The following is a 17,814-nucleotide window of genomic DNA, read 5'->3' as shown; positions in this document are numbered from 1 at the left end:
CATGAGACTTACCGGAGGGGCTCGGGATCGTGCGGCCAGTCCAAGCCTTCCCCTGTCAAGAGGTCCCGGGGCCGAAACTCTCCGATGGGGGAGTCCCTCTGCTCGGCTCTCGGCTCCAGGACGCACCGCCATAACAGGCGAGGGTCGGCTCCCCGCAGGCGGCTGGCCGAGCGGGCACCGGCAGAAGGAGGGGCGCAGCAGCGCCATGACAGGTGGGCCCCTGCAGGTGGCGGGCCAGGCACCCGCAGGATGGCTCCAACGGCGGGGTCAGCGCTGGAAGGCGCCAACAGAACGCCAGAGCAGGCGGGGGGCGGTTCCCTGCAAGCGGCAGTCTGAGCGGGCACCGGAGCAGAGCGCGGTCGCGCGCAGGAGCCCAGGCAGGAAGTGGAGGAGGCGGCCTATCGCGGAGGTCGTGCGTCACATCCGGTGACGTCAGACGCCGGCTTTTGAATCCTGGGCGCGCGCTCCTGAGATCCGCAGCGCTCTGTAGAATCGTGCCAGAATGGAAGGCAACGCTCCAGCAGGTGGAGGGGTAAGTGCGCATAGCGCAGACCACCCTCCCCCACCCATCCTCACAGCCCAGATCTGAGTAGGTGCCCCTTCTGTATTAGGACAAGGGAACCCCGGCAGAATCCCCCTCGGTGAAGGACCCGGCAAAAGCCACCTCCAAATCTGTCCGATGCCCCGTATGCAGGGTAAAGCTGCCAGACACCTATAGCAAGACCCTATGCGGACCCTGTACCTCAAGGGTCATAGGCGAGGAACAGCCATCCCTCCTTTCCGAAATGAGATTGCTGATAAGGGAGGAAGTTCAGGCCTCTACAGCCGGCCTCACGCGGCGTCAGTCCCCCCAGCCCAGGGCCAAGTCGCAAGCGTCCAAGGTGGGATGCAGACCCAGTGTCGGAAGCAAGCCCTAGCGAGGAGTCCGACTTCCGGGATTCAGACCAGGAGGAAGAAGGCGAGATCCCGAGGGATAGACAGGATCAGAGCAGGAAGTACCTGTTCAGACTGGAGGACACGGACGAGCTGGTCCAGGCAGTCAGAAATACTATGCAAATAGAGGAAGTCCCTAAACCACAGTCTAGACAGGACTTAATGTTTGGAGGACTCGTGGCCCGGAAACAGGTAGTGTTCCCCGTAAGTGAACACATCAAAACAATGGTCCAGGAAGAGTGGAAAGAGGCAGAGCGTCGGTTGATACTCTCCCGAGACTTTAAAAATAGACTGCCTTTTGATCCCGAGGAAACACGGGCATGGGAGGAAGTCCCTAAAATAGATGTCCCAGTCGCCAAGGTTACCAAAAAGACGGCCATCCCATTCGAGGACTCGTCAGGTCTCCGAGACCCGATGGATCGGAAGGCGGACGTCTTGCTAAAAAGAACTTGGGAGACGTCGGCGGCTCTGATTAGGGCCAACATAGCAGCCACCTCAGTGGCCAGGTCTATGTTTTTGTGGATGGGGCAGTTTGAGGAACACCTAACCAACAAGACCCCTAGATCAGAGATCCTAGCATCACTTCCTCTCATGAAATCAGCCACGGCGTTCCTGTCTGATACGTCGGCTGAATCAGTAAGGTTTGCAGCCAGAAACAGCTCCCTCTCTAATGCGGCCCGGAGAGCAGTCTGGCTTAAATCCTGGTCGGGGGATAACGCTGCTAAAACAAAGCTATGCGCCATCCCCTTCTCGGGCCTGAGGGTATTTGGTCCAGCCCTAGATAACATCCTAGAGCTAGTGTCCGATAAAAATAAAGGGTTCCCAGAGGAAAAACCCAGGCGGCCCCAGTCCTTTCGGAGAGGCTCCTTCTTCAGAAGGCAGACGGAATATAGGGGTCGGGCAAAGTCCAATAGAAGCTCCTATAAGGGCTCCTTCAGCCAGGACGGGAGGAACAAGGGTCCCTCATTCACATCATCATCTAGATCGAGGAGGCAATGACGCCATAGGTGTTGGGGGGAGACTTCGCAACTTCACAGCAAACTGGTCCCGAGTCACCCACAATCCATGGGTTCTCAGAACCATCGCGGAAGGCTACAGTATAGAGCTCTATTCACCTCCCCCCGACAGATATATTGCCCCCACTGTCGTCCTGGAGGACTCCGCAATGTGGACGGATCTTCAGGACATGGTAAACTCAGAGGTCATAATACCAGTTCCCCCGACGGAATGAGGGAGAGGGCACTACTCTTCCCTGTTTTCAATCACAAAACCATCCGGCGAGGCCCGTACCATCATAAACCTGAGACCACTAAATGCCTGGGTCAGATACAAGAGATTCCGGATGGAATCGATCCAATCCGCAATCCCCGTAATAGACAGGGACGCCGTTATGTGCACCCTAGACCTAAAAAAGGCATACTACAGGTCCCTATCCATCCCTCATCCCAGAGCCTTCTAAGGTTCGCGGTCAGTTTACCAGCCCGGACCTGCCAGTTCCAGTGTCTTCCTTTCGGGTTGGCCTCAGCTCCCAGAATCTTTACAAAATTGGTGGTAGAGGTGGTGGCCTACCTGAGAGATCAGGGTATTGTGATCATTCCATACCTGGACGACTTCCTACTGGTGGCAAGATCCAAAGAAGCGCTCATTCGAGACAGAATTCGAGCAACTACCGTAATGGAGTTCCTTGGCTGGGTGATCAACTGGGAGAAGTCGGACCTCAGGCCAGACACCAAAAAGTATTCCTCTGAGTCCTCCTAGACTCAGCCAACAGAATGTCCTGGCTACCCGAGCAGAAGCAGAAGACTGTTCAGGCCAGAACCAGAGACCTGTTGAGGCGTCAATGTTCCATAAGAGAGGCAATGGAAGTCTTGGGCCTCATGACAGCCTGCATCCAGTGTGTCCGTTGGGCCCAATTCCACTCGAGGTTGTTAGAGAGAAATCCTCGCAGGGTGGGACAGAAGTCAGGCGTCGCTAGACAGACCCCTAAGGCTGCCAGAACGAGTGAAGGAGTCCCTGCGGTGGTGGACACAGTCCAGAAACCTTCAGGTGGGCGTACAATGGACAACCTCTCCATACGTGGTAGTCACCACAGACGCCAGTGCGTGGGGATGGGGAGCCCACATAGAAGGGAAGATCTTCCAGGGGAAATGGCCAGCAGGCATCAGGACCAGATCCTCCAATTTCAGAGAGCTCTTCGCGGTTTGGGAAGCATTGCGGAGAAACCAGTCGGTACTAAAGAATCGTCATGTCCGCATATTATCCGACAATACAACGGCAGTGGCATTCCTGAAGCACCAGGGAGGGACCAGACATCAACCACTACAGGCCCTGGCGGGAAAAATATTCACGTGGGCAGAACGAACAGTCCGATCAGTGACCGCAGTACACTTAGAAGGTTCCCAGAACGAAGTGGCAGACTACTTGAGCAGACAACAGATCCACCCGACAGAATGGGAACTGAACATGGAAATCTTCGACCACCTTTGTCAGCGTTGGGGGACCCCCACTATAGATCTTTTCGCAAGCAGGAAGAACTCGAAGGTCCCCAAGTTCTACTCCCTGAATCCGACGGACCACCCGGAAGGCGTAGACACCCTGAGTCAGACTTGGGGAGAATCCCTCTCTTATGCGTTCCCACCACTGGCTCTCATACCGGCAGTGCTCAGGAAGATACGCGAAGACCACGCAAGAGTGATGTTGATCGTGCCATATTGGCCGAGGAGAAGCTGGTTTCCCCTTCTAGGAGCCATGGCAGTAGAAAATCCAGTCGAACTACCCCTGTGGAAGGACATCATCCACCAGGGCCCGATCCGCCACCCGGACCCAGCAAGACTCCACCTGTCGGCTTGGATCCTGAGAGGGACATCCTGAAGGCAAAGGGACTGTCGGATCAGGTCATACCCACCTTACAGGCCAGTAGGAAACGGTGACATCCGCAATCTATCGAAAAATATGGAAAAGATTCTGTCTGGAGGGTGGCAGGTCCGATCTTGTGGCAGGCGCCCCTGACCTCCCCAACATACTAAGCTTTTTGCAGGCAGGTTTTAATAAAGGCCTTAAGCCCAGCACTCTAAAGGTTCAGGTTTCAGCCTTGAGCACCTTCTTCGATTACCAGTTAGCTTCACATCCCTGGGTAATAAGATTTATAAGAGCCACACAGCGCCTGCGCCCCACTATTAGGCAGCTCACCCCGCCTTGGGACCTAGGCCTGGTACTTCGGTTTCTCTGTACAGACCCCTACGCTCTCGATGAGAAAATAACCATCTCTGCTCTCACTCGTAAAACGGCCTTCCTAGTAGCCATTACCACGGCCAAAAGAATAGGGGAGATCCAGGCCCTGTCCACTAAGGACCCATATCTCCAGATAAGAGAGGACTGTATAATCTTAAGACTAGACCCGGCATTTACCCCAAAGGTAGCCTCTCTAAAAAATCTAAATCAGGAGGTAGTGTTACCATCCTTCTGTGATAATCCCCGTAATAAGAAGGAGCAGCGCCTTCACTCGCTGGATATGTGGCGCGCAGTTATAGACTACCTAGAGGCCACCAATAGCTGGCGCATCGACCCGAACCTGTTCATCCTCTTTGGGGGTAGAAATAAGGGGAAGAGGGCCTCTAAGGCATCCATCGGCATCCATCGCGCGCTGGATTACCTCAGTAATCTCAGACGCCTACCAAGCTGAAGGCGCCAACCCGCCAAATTCCATAAAAGCCCACTCTACGAGGGCAGTATCGGCCTCATGGGCCGAACGGGCGGGGGCGTCGGTTGATCAAATCTGTAGAGCAGCAACCTGGGTCAGTCTTAATACATTCTGCAAGCACTACAAGCTTGATGTGTTAGCTGGTCAACAGACCGCATTTGGGAGAAAGGTTCTCCAGGCGGTAATCCCACCCTGAGGAGGTGCTTTGGTACTCTCCATGGTGCTGTCAGGTGGACGTCCTGGAAAATAGGTATTAGACCTACCGGTAAGGATGTTTCCAGGAGTCCATCCTGACAGCACGGGTAGTTCCCTCCCTGTTATGTTATACTATGTTGTATTGTTATGTCATATCCTGTAATATGATTGTTTCATTAAACTGTTACTAGCATCATCCACCTTGTGGTACTTGTTAAATCACTGAGGGAGAGGGGGTGGGACATGACCTTTTAACCTCTTGTGTGTTTTCCTGTCCCTGTAAGGAGGAGGAGGACGTCCTCCATGGTGCTGTCAGGATGGACTCCTGGAAACATCCTTACCGGTAGGTCTAATACCTATTTTCGATAAGTCAATGTCATAGACAACTGTCCTACCTGAACCATCATGGTTGCACCAGGAGCTCCTCAGCCATTAGGGGAAAGCATGAAGACTTACCGGTGGTTAAAGCTCCATGTTCCTGCTCTTTCAGCGGTCATGGCATGGAATACTAAGCCTCTGACTTGTTCAGCCAAGAAACTCTGAATCCAGGCTAGTGGGCTCTTCTCATAGGTCTTCAATCAGCTCCATGTTTGCTGGAGTCTTGGACTTCTTAAGCAAACACAAGGTCACTACTTATGTCATCAGGTCCTGAGTTCTTAGGGCTTTTGTCGTAGACACTCTGGTCACTCCATGGACAGAGTTCTCTGCATTATCTCTTCCCCACTGCTTCCCCACGCACTTTTAGGGGTCGTGGTTTAGGTAATTCTGGTGATCCTGATATCTCTAGCCTGGGAATATTTCTGCTTCCTTATATCACAAGGTCCTGTGTTCCACCTCATTTTGCTTCAGCTGTGTTTGTCTTGGCTGTTTGAAGTTGAGGTTCTGAAACCCAAAGATCTGTTTGACTCCACAGACTATGTTGAGGGCTCGTAAGTCACAACCTGCAATGGTTTACCTAGGTATCTGGAGATTCCACTTCTCTAGTTGGAACCAAGGGATTTCATCCTGTGACGCTATCCATTCCTAGAACTTTTCTTCTGGTCTTGTTTCAGGTCTCAGCCTCGCCTTCTTCAAGGGACAGTTGTCCTTTGCTTGTGTGGTCTGCACTTTAGTAGTCTCCCTTTGAAACTTTCTGAAGCATCTCGTGAAGGCGCCTATCGTGGAAAGTGACATTTGCTGTTTCTATTACCTCCACACATATGGTGCGTGTGCTCTCTGCCCTTTCCTGCAGGGCTCCCTTCCTTGTTCTCAAACAGGACAAGGTGGTCTTGTATTTTACCCGTCGTAACTTCCTTTTGTGGTCTCAGCCTTCTACGACAATAGGGGATATTGTCTTTCGCTCTGTCTGGTCAGGGGCATTAGGGCTTTTTTGTCATGGAGGCCTCCTAGCATTTCAATTATTTTTTTTTTATGATCTCTTTTGAGAAACACAAGTGTCTATCAGCCTTTAACTTGTCCATTTCCAAATGGATCAGGTCGGGACTTGTGGCGGCCTACAAAAACAAATTGACTGCCCTATAGCTTATTCTGCAGGAGCAGTCGAGGGCTTTCTGGGCAATCATCATCCGGCCTACAAGCCTTCCTGTTTCCACACCTTTTGTCTTATTCTACAAGATCCACCCTGTGGACTTTGCCTATGGCGGCCTGGGGTGTAAGGTGCTGCCAGCCCCTGTCTGCTAGGTGAGTATTGCACGCCAGTCAGAGGCAAGCCTTTTCTCTAATCATGTCGAGCCTTCGTGTCAAAGCGTATGCCCACGGTCCTGTGTCCTCCAGTGTATTCAACCTGAAATGGATTTTACAGTAAGTACAAAATCCAATTTGTTTCTATATTGTTTTATAAATCGAACATCAAAATAGTTGTAATATACCTCCTTCGTGGTTGACAAAGAAGCTTCATTTTTTTATATCTTTGTTTCAGGTGGCAATACTGGTTTTGAGAATAGAAGAGACTTTAGCCGAAGAGGTGACCGACATATATATTTTTTTTTAGCAGTTTGCACGTAAAAGTAAACATTTTTAACCCCTTGCTGATGTTGGATGGGATAGTATGTCCAACATCCGTAGTCCAACATCCGTATCCCCCGCTTTGAGGTGGGCTCCGGCGGTGAGCCCACCTCAAAGCCGGGACACGTCAGCTGTTTTCAACAGCTGACATGTGCTCGCAATAGGCGCGAGCGAAATTACTGTCGGCTCACGCCTATTAACTAGTTAAATGCCGCTGTCAAATGCTGACAGCGGCATTTAACACACGCTTCCGCTCATCGGGCCGGAAATACGTGCACCGCTGACCCAGTCACGTGATCAGGGGTCATCGGTGCATTGGCATGACAACCAGAGGACTCGTTGAGACCTCTATGGTTGTTGATGCTGGATTGCTATGAGCGTCACCCCTGTGGTTGGCGCTCATAGCAAGCCTGTAATTCTGCTACATAGAGGCGATCTGAGCATCACCTCTATGTAGCAGAGCCGATCAAGTTGTGGCAGCTTCTAGCTTCCCCCATGAAGGCTATTGAAGCATTCCAAAAGTAAAAAAAAGTGTTAAAAAATATAAAAGTTCAAATCAACCCCCTTCCGCCTCATTCAAAATAAAACAATAAAAATAAAATCAAACATACACATTTGATATCGCTGGGTTCAGAATCGACCGATCTATCAATAAAAGAAATGATTAACCTGATCGCTAGAATAATGTTTGGCCTGCACTCTTGTCCAGATGCGAGGTGCTGGTGCAATGGGCCTACAAGACCCCAAGTCTATAAAAAATGAAATTCACAGCACACTGACCATATAATGATGCGAAGGGGTAATTTTATTCCACTCAGTAACAACAATAGAAAGGGGGAAGTAGGGATTCTTGAGCAACTATAGATACGTACCTGATCGCTAAACGGCGTAGCGAGAAAAAATAAAAACTCCAGAATTACGTGTTTTTGGTCGCCGCGACTAAATTGCAATAACGGGCGATCAAAAAATCGTATCTGCGCCAAAATGCTATCATTAAAAACGTCAGCTCAGCACGCAAAATGAGTCCTCACCCAACCCAAGATCACGAAAAATGGAGACGCGTGTTTCGGTAAATGGCGCAATTTTTTTTTTTTTTTTTTTTTTTTTTTTTAGCAAATTTTGGAATTTGTTTTCACCACTTAGGTGAAAAAGAACCTACACGTGTTTGGTGTCTATGAACTCGTAATGACCTGGAGAATCATAATGGCAGGTTAGTTTTAGCATTTAGTGAACCTAGCAAAAAATGGCAAGCAAGAAACAAGTGAGAGATTGCAGGGTTTTTTTTGCAATTACACCGCACTTGGATTTTTTTTTTCCCTTTTCCTGTACACGATATGGTAAAACCAATGGTATCATTCAAAAGTACAACTCGTCCCGCAAAACACAAGCCCTCACACGGCCATATTGACGGGAAAATAAAAAAGTTATGGCTCTGGTAAGAAGGGGAGCAGAAAACGAAAAAAGCTCAGTCATGAAGGGGTTAATGTTTTTATAGTTCATGGATACTTTCATTCTCAAGTCTCACTTCACAGGTAAACTGTCTGATGTGGAAAAACACCCAGATCCTTCTCTATACGTGATTCTCCTAGTTTTACTTCCCTAAACCATATGATGTGCAAAGATTTACTCCCACTCCATTCTTTTCTATAAGTGACTCTTCTAGTTCTACTCACCCTAAAATATGTGCGCAGATTAAACCTAGATCCTTCTCTGTAAGTGGCTTACTTTTGCTCCTTAGATATATGTTCAGATTTATTAGTACGTAGATACTTCTGTTCATGACTCCTCATTTTACTCCCCCTAGAACGTACGGTGCCTACAGATTATTGCACACAGATCCTTCCTTGCAATGACTGTTTTAATCCTCTTAGAGCATATGATGTGCATATATTTTTACACCCACAATCTTCTCTACAATGGACTTGGTTCACTTTTCCTAAAATATATTGTCAGATTACACCCAGTTCCTTCTAGACAAGTGGCTCTCTTAGTTTTCCTCCCCGTAAAACACATGATGCACGGATTTGGACTCAAAACCTTCTCTTCAAGTGACAATCTTGGGATTATTTCCCCTAAAACATACCTAGAGATTACATACAGTTCCTTTTCTACAAGCGACTCGTAGTTTTACTTCCCTTCGAACATCTAATTCTGACAGATTACTACATCCAGATCCTTAGAAAAGATCCTTAAAATGGGCAGATCCCTTAAAACCTATAGTGCCCTCAGGTTCTTAGTGCCCAGATAAATAACTTGACATTCATCCACACAAGTCATTTGCCGGTTAGATGCCCTAACATTCATCTTGTGCACATTTAGACATGGATATGTAAGATTTATGGCTTTATTATTCCTTCTAGGTGGCTACAGAGGAAAAAATGAAGAAGTGTGTTTTGATTCTGGAAAAGGTAGAATTTGGAATCTTTGGTGCTTGGTCCAAGTGAATTGTGAATGATTTCACTGTGCTCTCACATTTATTAGGGTCATTAAGAGTCTTTAATGCCAGAATTTGGATCCTCGTAGGAGCAGAAACCCCTCTTTACTTTAGGGGGAACAGTAAGGATTAGACCCAAGAAAAATGGGAGACGCTCCTCCTGTAAAAGTTGCATTGCTGAGTATTGTTCCAGTCCGGCCTTTTCGTCTAATTTTTTTTTTTTTATATATATATATAGGTCAAGACGATGCAAAAGCAGATACTGGTGTGTATTGTTTTGTGTTCCTGCACAATGATGACATTTACAGCAAAAAGCAACAATGCCCAGATTGCGCCAAAGGGTTATTTCCCAAAGGCTAGCTGCCATTTGGGAATAACTCCCTGATAGCTGGCACGCATCGAGTGATGTGACAAATGGCAGCTTTCCTCTCCCTGCACTGACTAGGAGAGAAGTGCAGATCTGACTGTGCTGTGAGATGAGAACTGCAGCCTGTCACATTGTTCGGCATCTATCCTAGCGATTTGGGGATAATGCCCTGGCAAATGGCACAGATCTAGAATGATGTGACATACTGCAGCTCGACTGTGTGGAGAGAGAAGATGAAAGCTGACAGTGCTGTGAGATGAGTGCTGTGAGATGAGGGCTCTAGTCTGTGTTCTGGATTTGTGCCAGTTATCAAAGTGTTAATCCCCAAAGCCTGGGATAAATGTGAGGGGTCTTTGTAAGGTCTCGCAGCTCTACACATTCAGCTTGTAGGTGCTGGCCGTGAGTAATATGGGGAGGAGAGTACAGCTGCCTTCTCAAAGAAACAAATTTTTCCACCTCTGCGTGTCACTGTTAACCATAGCACAGTACAAAAATATTTTTTTCCTATATGTGAAGCCTTAATCTGCAAAATAATCAAACAACTCACCAATAATATGCAGATGCTGCTTACGAGCTACATGTGAATGAATGAGAAGACTGCAGCTCGTTTCCCACCATGTCGTCGCCTCACTCGTTTTTGTGCATCATTATTTTAGGCCCTAAGGTGACATACATCCCCCCTCCTCCACCCGAAGCTGAAGAGGACATCTTTAGGCATTATCAAACTGGCATTAATTTTGATAAATATGATAATATCATGGTCAACGTAACTGGAAGCAATAGGCCGCCGGCAATCCTGGTTAGTGTCCTCTAACAATGTGTTTTTGTATTTGTTTTTATTACTATTACCTTTTTTTTTTTTTATTGTGGGGGTTGGTGTTTATTAAATTATTCGTAGCAGTCACATTATATAAACCCCAGGTGACCACACACGCTGTGCCCCAGGCTCGGGAGCCGAGCCCACACCAGCGGTGGTATGCCCGAGCAATAAATGTCAGTGTCTCAGTAACTTGTCCTGTGTCATCAGCACCGTCTCCTGCTTCTCACAAGTGGAGTTAGTGTCTGCTGAGGCATGGTGGCCCTTGGGTCATTGAGGTCTGGGATAGAATCAGGAGCCTCTACACGGCCACTCAGCTGTTCCCATTAGGTTTTCTATGGGATTCAGGTCTGGAGAAAGTGTAGCCGCGCTCTGATGCGACCTCGATGAGCTTGGAGCATTGCCGTCCTTGAAGATGAAATTAGTCCTGTGTTCGTGCAGAGGCACAATGACTAGATGAATGATATTCTAGTAGGGGCTTGTCACACACTGTAGGTCAGTTCTCTAATGACTAGACACACCTGCCCACACAAACACCACCACTGAAGACTCGTCTAGTGACAACAGTGGCTAATCCATAGCGCTCTTTTTCACATCTCCAACGTTGTTGTTGGCCATTATTTCTGCTCGACATGAATCGACTCATCAGTGAGCAGCACTGAGGTCACTGGCCCCTCGTCCAGTGTAGATGACGCCTGTGCCTGGTGGTGTGGTCAGGTACCTTGCAGGTCATCTATTGTGCTGATGTGAATGGTTTTCGAGACTTTGATGCCTCTCACCCACCTCAAATGTGCCTGGGCTTGTGTGGCAGGTTGGAGGTTCATGGGTCCCTGATCTGGCAGCCACTGATGTATGACGCGACCGCAGCTCCAGGGTCCTGACAATTTATACTCACCTGTAATATGTCTGAGGAAAGAGCAGATCTATTAACTGCTGGTCTAGAGGGGTCTGCTCAATTTTTAACATACAGTAATTAGAGGAGTTTGTTTTCTGGCAGTTCAAGAGTTCAAGCAATATGGGCTATTTATTACTAATTTACGTTCTATGCCATTTTCCATTTTCAGTCATTTGAAGAGGCTGATCTCAGCGAGAGTTTAACCAGAAATGTTTATAAGTCTGGTTACGTAAAGCTGACGCCCATACAGAAGCACAGTATTCCTATAATAATGGCTGGACGTGACTTGATGGCGTGTGCCCAGACCGGATCTGGAAAAACTGTAAGTGTACAATCTGTTTAACTGTTGGAAGTAACAGATTGACTCTGTGGGGAGGCCCGGGCTCGGATGGACTCTGTGGGGAGGTCCGGGCTCGGATGGACTCTGTGGGGAGGCCCGGGCTCGGATGGACTCTGTGGGGAGGTTCCGGGCTCGGATGGACTCTGGGGAGGTTCCGGGCTCGGATGGACTCTGGGGAGGTTCCGGGCTCGGATGGACTCTGGGGAGGTTCCGGGCTCGGATGGACTCTGCGGGGAGGCCCGGGCTCGGACGGACTTTGCGGCGGGGGGGGGGGTGGCTTTGTTCGCTTGGATGGACTCTGCAAGGGGGCCCAAGCTCAGATGGACTCTGCAGTCTCTGCCCCGCTGAGCTCGGATCGACTCTGCAGGGGCCTGGGATTGGATGGGCTCAATTTTTCAACATCCGAAAATACAATTGTCCTTAATTACAGACCTTTTTCTTTATCTTCGCAGGCGGCCTTTCTCTTGCCCATTTTGGCTCATATGATGAAAAATGGAGTTGCATCAAGTCATTTTCAAACTCTTCAGGAACCAGAAGCGATAATTGTCGCACCTACCAGAGAACTGATCAATCAGATTTACCTCGATGCACGAAAGTTTGCACATGGGTGCGTCCACTGACTATACCTAACCCCACCAGGCTTTAATACTGATAGTGTGGTAAATGTCCAGCACAGGGAAGCAGCCTGAGATAACACTGATCCCGTCCGTGTAACCCCTCAGATGCAAAGGTCCGCAGTGACCCACAGCGTCTGTGTTGAGACACCGAGAGGGAGTTAATGTCTTTTATAAGACATGGTAAAAAAAAAGATAACAGGTGAAAATGGCTGCGTCCTGAAAGAACTGGTGTTGCATAAATGTCAGCAGTGTAGGTGATATAACTGTTAGTAATATATGAGGTTACAGCTGGTAAATGATTTCCCCACATTCAGGACAATCGTGCGCCCGGTGGTGATCTACGGGGGAACGCAGACGTCTCATTCCTTTCGGCAGATCTGTCAAGGATGCAACGTTCTCTGTGCAACGCCTGGAAGGTTAATGGACGTGATTAACAAGGAGAGGGTGGGTTCTCTGAAATGTAAAGTGCTGACCAATGTTGCCATTAAAAATAATTTTTATTTCTAGATGTTCTTTTCTTTTGGATTTTTAACTTGCGCTTGTCAAGTTCAGAGATAAATATTCTTCATGAATTGTGATATACCCTAAAGACACTCCTGTATGTGGGCAGCAAGGCGTCATGTGGGCGGTCCTCTTACCATCAGCTGTAGATCGCCGCCTACTGGACTTGTAAGCGTTTAACCCCTTCACGACCATTGACGCCACATAGGCGTCATGAAACCTGGTTCAAATCTGACCAGTGATGCCTATGTGGCGTCATGACTTCAAAGCCCCCCTGCGGGTCGGGTGACCGGGGTCACTGAAAGGTCACCCGACCCGCAGATACAGGGGGCTTTGTAATTCACCTCAGGGGGCGTGGCTTCGCCCCCACGTGGCTACGATCGCTCTGATTGGCTGTTAAATGTGAAACAGCCAATCAGAGCGATAGTAATATTTCATCAATGAAAATTGATGAAATATTACAATCCAGCCATGTCCGACGCTGCTGTAGCATCGGACATGGCTGGAGACACCGATTCCACCCCCCCCACCGGCGATCGCCCCCCCCCGCAACTGAATGACAGCGGCGATCTGCCGCCGCTGTCATCATCTGCCCCCCTCCCATTCCCTCTGCTCCCCGCCAGCCTCCGATCCCCCCCTCACCCCACCCCGGTACCTCCTGAGTCCCCCCGACCCTCCCGGTGTCCCTCGGGTCCGGATGATGGGCGCCGCCATCTTTGAAAATGGCGGGCGCATGCGCAGTGCGCCCGCCCGAATCTGCCTGCTGCAGATTCCATTCTTTCATTTTGATCACTCTCACAGTGATCAAAATGAAAGAAAAAGTAAATAAACCCCCCCGATTATCACCCCCATAGGTAGGCAGAACTAATAAAATAAAGAAAATATTTTTATTTTTCCATTAGGGTTAGGGTTGAAAAGAGGGTTAGGGTTGAAAAGAGGGTTAGGGTTGAAAAGAGGGTTAGGGTTGAAAAGAGGGTTAGGGTTGAAAAGAGGGTTAGGGTTGAAAAGAGGGTTAGGGTTGAAAAGAGGGTTAGGGTTGAAAAGAGGGTTAGGGTTGAAAAGAGGGTTAGGGTTAAAAAGAGGGTTAGGGTTAAAAAGAGGGTTAGGGTTAAAAAGAGGGTTAGGGTTGAAAAAAGGGGTTAGGGTTGAAAAGAGGGTTAGGGTTAGGGTTGGAAAGAGGGTTAGGGTTGGAAAGAGGGTTAGGGTTAGGATTGGAAAGAGGGTAAGGGTTGGAAAGAGGGTTAGGGTTGGAAAGAGGGTTAGGGTTGGAAAGGGTTAGGGTTGGAAAGGGTTAGGGTTGGAAAGAGGGTTAGGATTGGAATTAGGGTTAGGGTTGGAATTAGGGTTCGGGGTCTGTTGGGGTTAGGGTTATGGTTAGGGTTGGAATTAGGGTTAGGGGTGTGTTGGGGTTAGGGCTGGAGTTAGAATTGAGGGGTTTCCACTGTTTAGGCACATCAGGGGGTCACCAAACGCGACATGGTGCAACCATTGATTCCAGCCAATTTTGCGTTCAAAAAGTTAAACGGTGCTTCCTCCCTTCCAAGCCCCGACGTGTGCCCAAACAGTGGTTTACCCCAACATATGGGGTATCAGCGTACTCAGGAAAAATTGCACAACAACTTTGGCGGTCTAATTTCTCCTGGTACCCTTGGGAAAATAAAAAATTGGGGGCTAAAAAAATATTTTTGTGGAAAAATTTTTTTTTTAAATTTTCACGTCTCTGCGTTATAAACTTCTGTGAAGCACTTGGGGGTCCAAAGTGCTCACCAGGCATCTAGATAAGTTACTTGGGAGGTCTAGTTTCCAAAATGGGGTCACTTGTGGGGGGTTTCTATTGTTTAGGCACATCAGGGGCTCTGCAAACGTAATGACGACCGCAGACCATTCCATCAAAGTCTGCATTTCAAAACGCCATTACTTCCATTCCGAGCCCTTACGTGTGCCCAAACAATAGTTCCCCCCCATATATGGGGCACCAGCGTACTCAGGACAAACTGTACAACAACTTTTGGGGTCCAATTTATCCTGCTACCCTTGTGAAAAAAAAAATTGATGGCTAAAAATCATTTTTTTTGAGGAAAAAAAAATATTTTTTGTTTTCACGTCTCTGCGTTATAAACTTCTGTGAAGCACTTGGGGGTTCAAGGTGCTCACCACACATCTAGATAAGTTCCTTAGGGGGTCTAGTTTCCAAAATGGGGTCACTTGGGGGGGGGGGTTCCACAGTTTAGGTACATCAGGGGTTCTGCAAATGTAACATGATGCCCGCAGACCATTCCATCAAAGTCAGCATTTCATAATGTCACTACTTCCCTTCCGAGCCCCGACGTGTACCCAAACAGTGATCCCCCCCACATATGGGGTATCAGCGTACTCAGGACAAACTGGACAACAACTTTTGGGGTCCAATTTATCCTGCTACCCTTGTGAAAAAAAAAATTGCTAGCTAAAAATCATTTTTTTTGAGGAAAAAAAAATATTTTATATTTTCACGGCTCTGCGTTATAAACTTCTGTGAAGCACTTGGGGGTTCAAGGTGCTCACCACACATCTAGATAAGTTCCTTAGGGGGTCTAGTTTCCAAAATGGGGTCACTTGTGGGGGGGTTCCACAGTTTAGGTACATCAGGGGTTCTGCAAATGTAACATGATGCCCGCAGACCATTCCATCAAAGTCAGCATTTCATAATGTCACTACTTCCCTTCCGAGCCCCGACGTGTACCCAAACAGTGATCCCCCCCACATATGGGGTACCAGCGTACTCAGGACAAACTGGACAATAACTTTTGGGGCCAATTTATCCTGCTACCCCTGTGAAAAAAAAATTGCTGGCTAAAAATCATTTTTTTTTTGTGGAAAAAAAAATATTTTTTATTTTCACGGCTCTGCGTTATAAACTTCTGTGAAGCGCTTGGGGGTTCAAGGTGCTCACCACACATCTAGATAAGTTCCTTGGGCGGTCTAGTCTCCAAAATGGGGTCACTTGTGGGGGGGTTCCACAGTTTAGGTACATCAGGGGCTCTGCAAATGTAACATGACTCCCGCAGACCATTCCATCAAAGTCAGCATTTCAAAATGTCACTACTTCCCTTCCGAGCCCCGACGTGTGCCCAAACAGTGGTTCCCCCCCACATGTGGGGTACCAGCGTACTCAGGACAAACTGGACAACAAATTTTGGGGTCTAATTTATCCTGGTACCCTTGTGAAAATAAAAAATTGCGCACTAAAAAATAATTTTTGGAGGGAAAAATTTTTTTTTTATTCACGGCTCTGCGTCATAAACTTTTGTGAAGCACTTGAGGGTTCAAGGTGCTCACTACACATCTAGATAAGTTCCTTAGGGGGTCTAGTTTCCAAAATGGGGTCATTTGTGGGGGAGCTCCAATGTTTAGGCACACAGGGGCTCTCCAAACACGACATGGTGTCCGCTAACGATTGGAAGTAATTTGCATTTCAAAAAGTCAAATGGCGCTCCTTCCCTTCTGAGCCCTGCCGTGTGCCCAAACAGTGGTTCCCCCCCACATATGGGGTACCAGCGTACTCAGGACAAACTGGACAACAAGATTTGTGGTCCAATTTCTCCTGTTAGCCTTGTGAAAATTAAAAATAGTGTGCTAAAAATCATTTTTGAGGAAAAAAAATTATTTTTTATTTTCACTGCTATGTGTTATAAACTTTTGTGAAGCACTTGGGGGTTCAAAGTGCTCCCTACACGTCTAGATAAGTTCCTTAGGGGGTCTAGTTTCCAAAATGGGGTCACTTGTGGGGGAGCTCCAATGTTTAGGTGCACAGGGGCTCTCCAAATGCGACATGGTGTCCGATAACGATTGGAGCTAATTTTCCATTCAAAAAGTCAAATGGTGCTCCTTGCCTTCCGGGCCCTGCCGTGCGCCCAAACAGTGGTTTATGACCACATATGAGGTATCTGTGCACTCAGGAGAAATTGCTCAACAAATTTTAGGATCCATTTTATCCTGTTGCCCATGTGAAAATGAAAAAACTGAGGCTAAAAGAAAATTTTTGTGAAAAAAAAGTGTTTTTTTTTTTTTTTTTACAGATCAATTTGTGAAGTACCTGGGGGTTCAAAGTGATCACTATGCATCTAGATAAGTTCCTTGGGGGGTCTAGTTTCCAAAATGGGGTCACTTGTGGAGGAGCTCCAATGTTTATGCACACAGGGGCTCTCCAAACACGACATGGCAACCGCTAAATATTCCAGCATATTTTCCATTCAAAAAGTCAAATGGCGCTCCTTCCCTTCTGAGCCGTGCCGTGCGCCCAAACAGTGGTTTATGACCACATATGAGGTATCGTTGTACTCAGGAGAAATTGCCCAACAAATTTTAGGATCCATTTTATCCTGTTTCCCATGTGAAAATGAAAAAATTGATGCTAAAAGAAAATTTTTGTTGGAAAAATTAAAATGTCCATTTTTTCTTTCCACATTGCTTTAGTTCCTGTGAAACACCTGAAGGGTTAATAATCTTATTGAATGTAGTTTTGAGTAGCTTGAGGGGTGCAGTTTTTAGAATGGTGTAACTTTTGGGTATTTTCTGCCATATAGACCCCTCAAAGTGACTTCAAATGTGAGGTGGTCCCTAAAAAAAATGGTTTTGTAAATTTTATTGTAAAAATGAGAAATCGCTGGTCAACTTTTAACCCTTATAACTTCCTAACAAAAAAATATTTTATTTCCAAAATTGTGCTGATGTAAAGTAGACATATGGGAAATGTTATTTATTAACTATTTTGTGTCACATAACTCTCTGGTTTAACAGAATAAAAATTCAAAATTTGAAAATTGCAAAATTTTCTAAATTTTCACCAAATTTCTGATTTTTTGACAAACGCAAAAATTATCAACCTAAATTTACCACTAACATGAAGCCCAATATGTCACGAAAAAACAATCTCAGAATCGCTAGGATCCGTTGAAGCGTTCCTGAGTTATTACCTCATAAAGGGACACTGGTCAGAATTGCAAAAAATGGCCTGGTCATTAAGGTCAAA

At 47.4% G+C, this 17,814-nt stretch overlaps 1 protein-coding gene across 3 annotated transcripts in view; it reads left to right on the top strand.

The window, feature by feature from the left end:
* Window positions 1-17,814, top strand: part of DDX4 (DEAD-box helicase 4) — a 140,405-nt gene that overhangs the window by 95,556 nt on the left and 27,035 nt on the right. For all 3 annotated transcript variants that reach the window (XM_073556650.1, XM_073556649.1, XM_073556648.1), the window contains 7 exons: window positions 6,747-6,791; window positions 9,193-9,240; window positions 9,505-9,531; window positions 10,290-10,432; window positions 11,515-11,667; window positions 12,138-12,292; window positions 12,617-12,746. In XM_073556650.1, the coding sequence (XP_073412751.1) occupies window positions 6,747-6,791; window positions 9,193-9,240; window positions 9,505-9,531; window positions 10,290-10,432; window positions 11,515-11,667; window positions 12,138-12,292; window positions 12,617-12,746 (701 nt within the window). The remainder of the gene's footprint in view (window positions 1-6,746; window positions 6,792-9,192; window positions 9,241-9,504; window positions 9,532-10,289; window positions 10,433-11,514; window positions 11,668-12,137; window positions 12,293-12,616; window positions 12,747-17,814) is intronic.

Source organism: Dendrobates tinctorius, unplaced genomic scaffold, assembly GCF_039654945.1.
Source record: "Dendrobates tinctorius isolate UK_male_01 unplaced genomic scaffold, ASM3965494v1 ptg000237l, whole genome shotgun sequence".
Taxonomy (NCBI): domain Eukaryota; kingdom Metazoa; phylum Chordata; class Amphibia; order Anura; family Dendrobatidae; genus Dendrobates; species Dendrobates tinctorius.
This window is presented reverse-complemented; position numbering and strand designations above follow the sequence as displayed.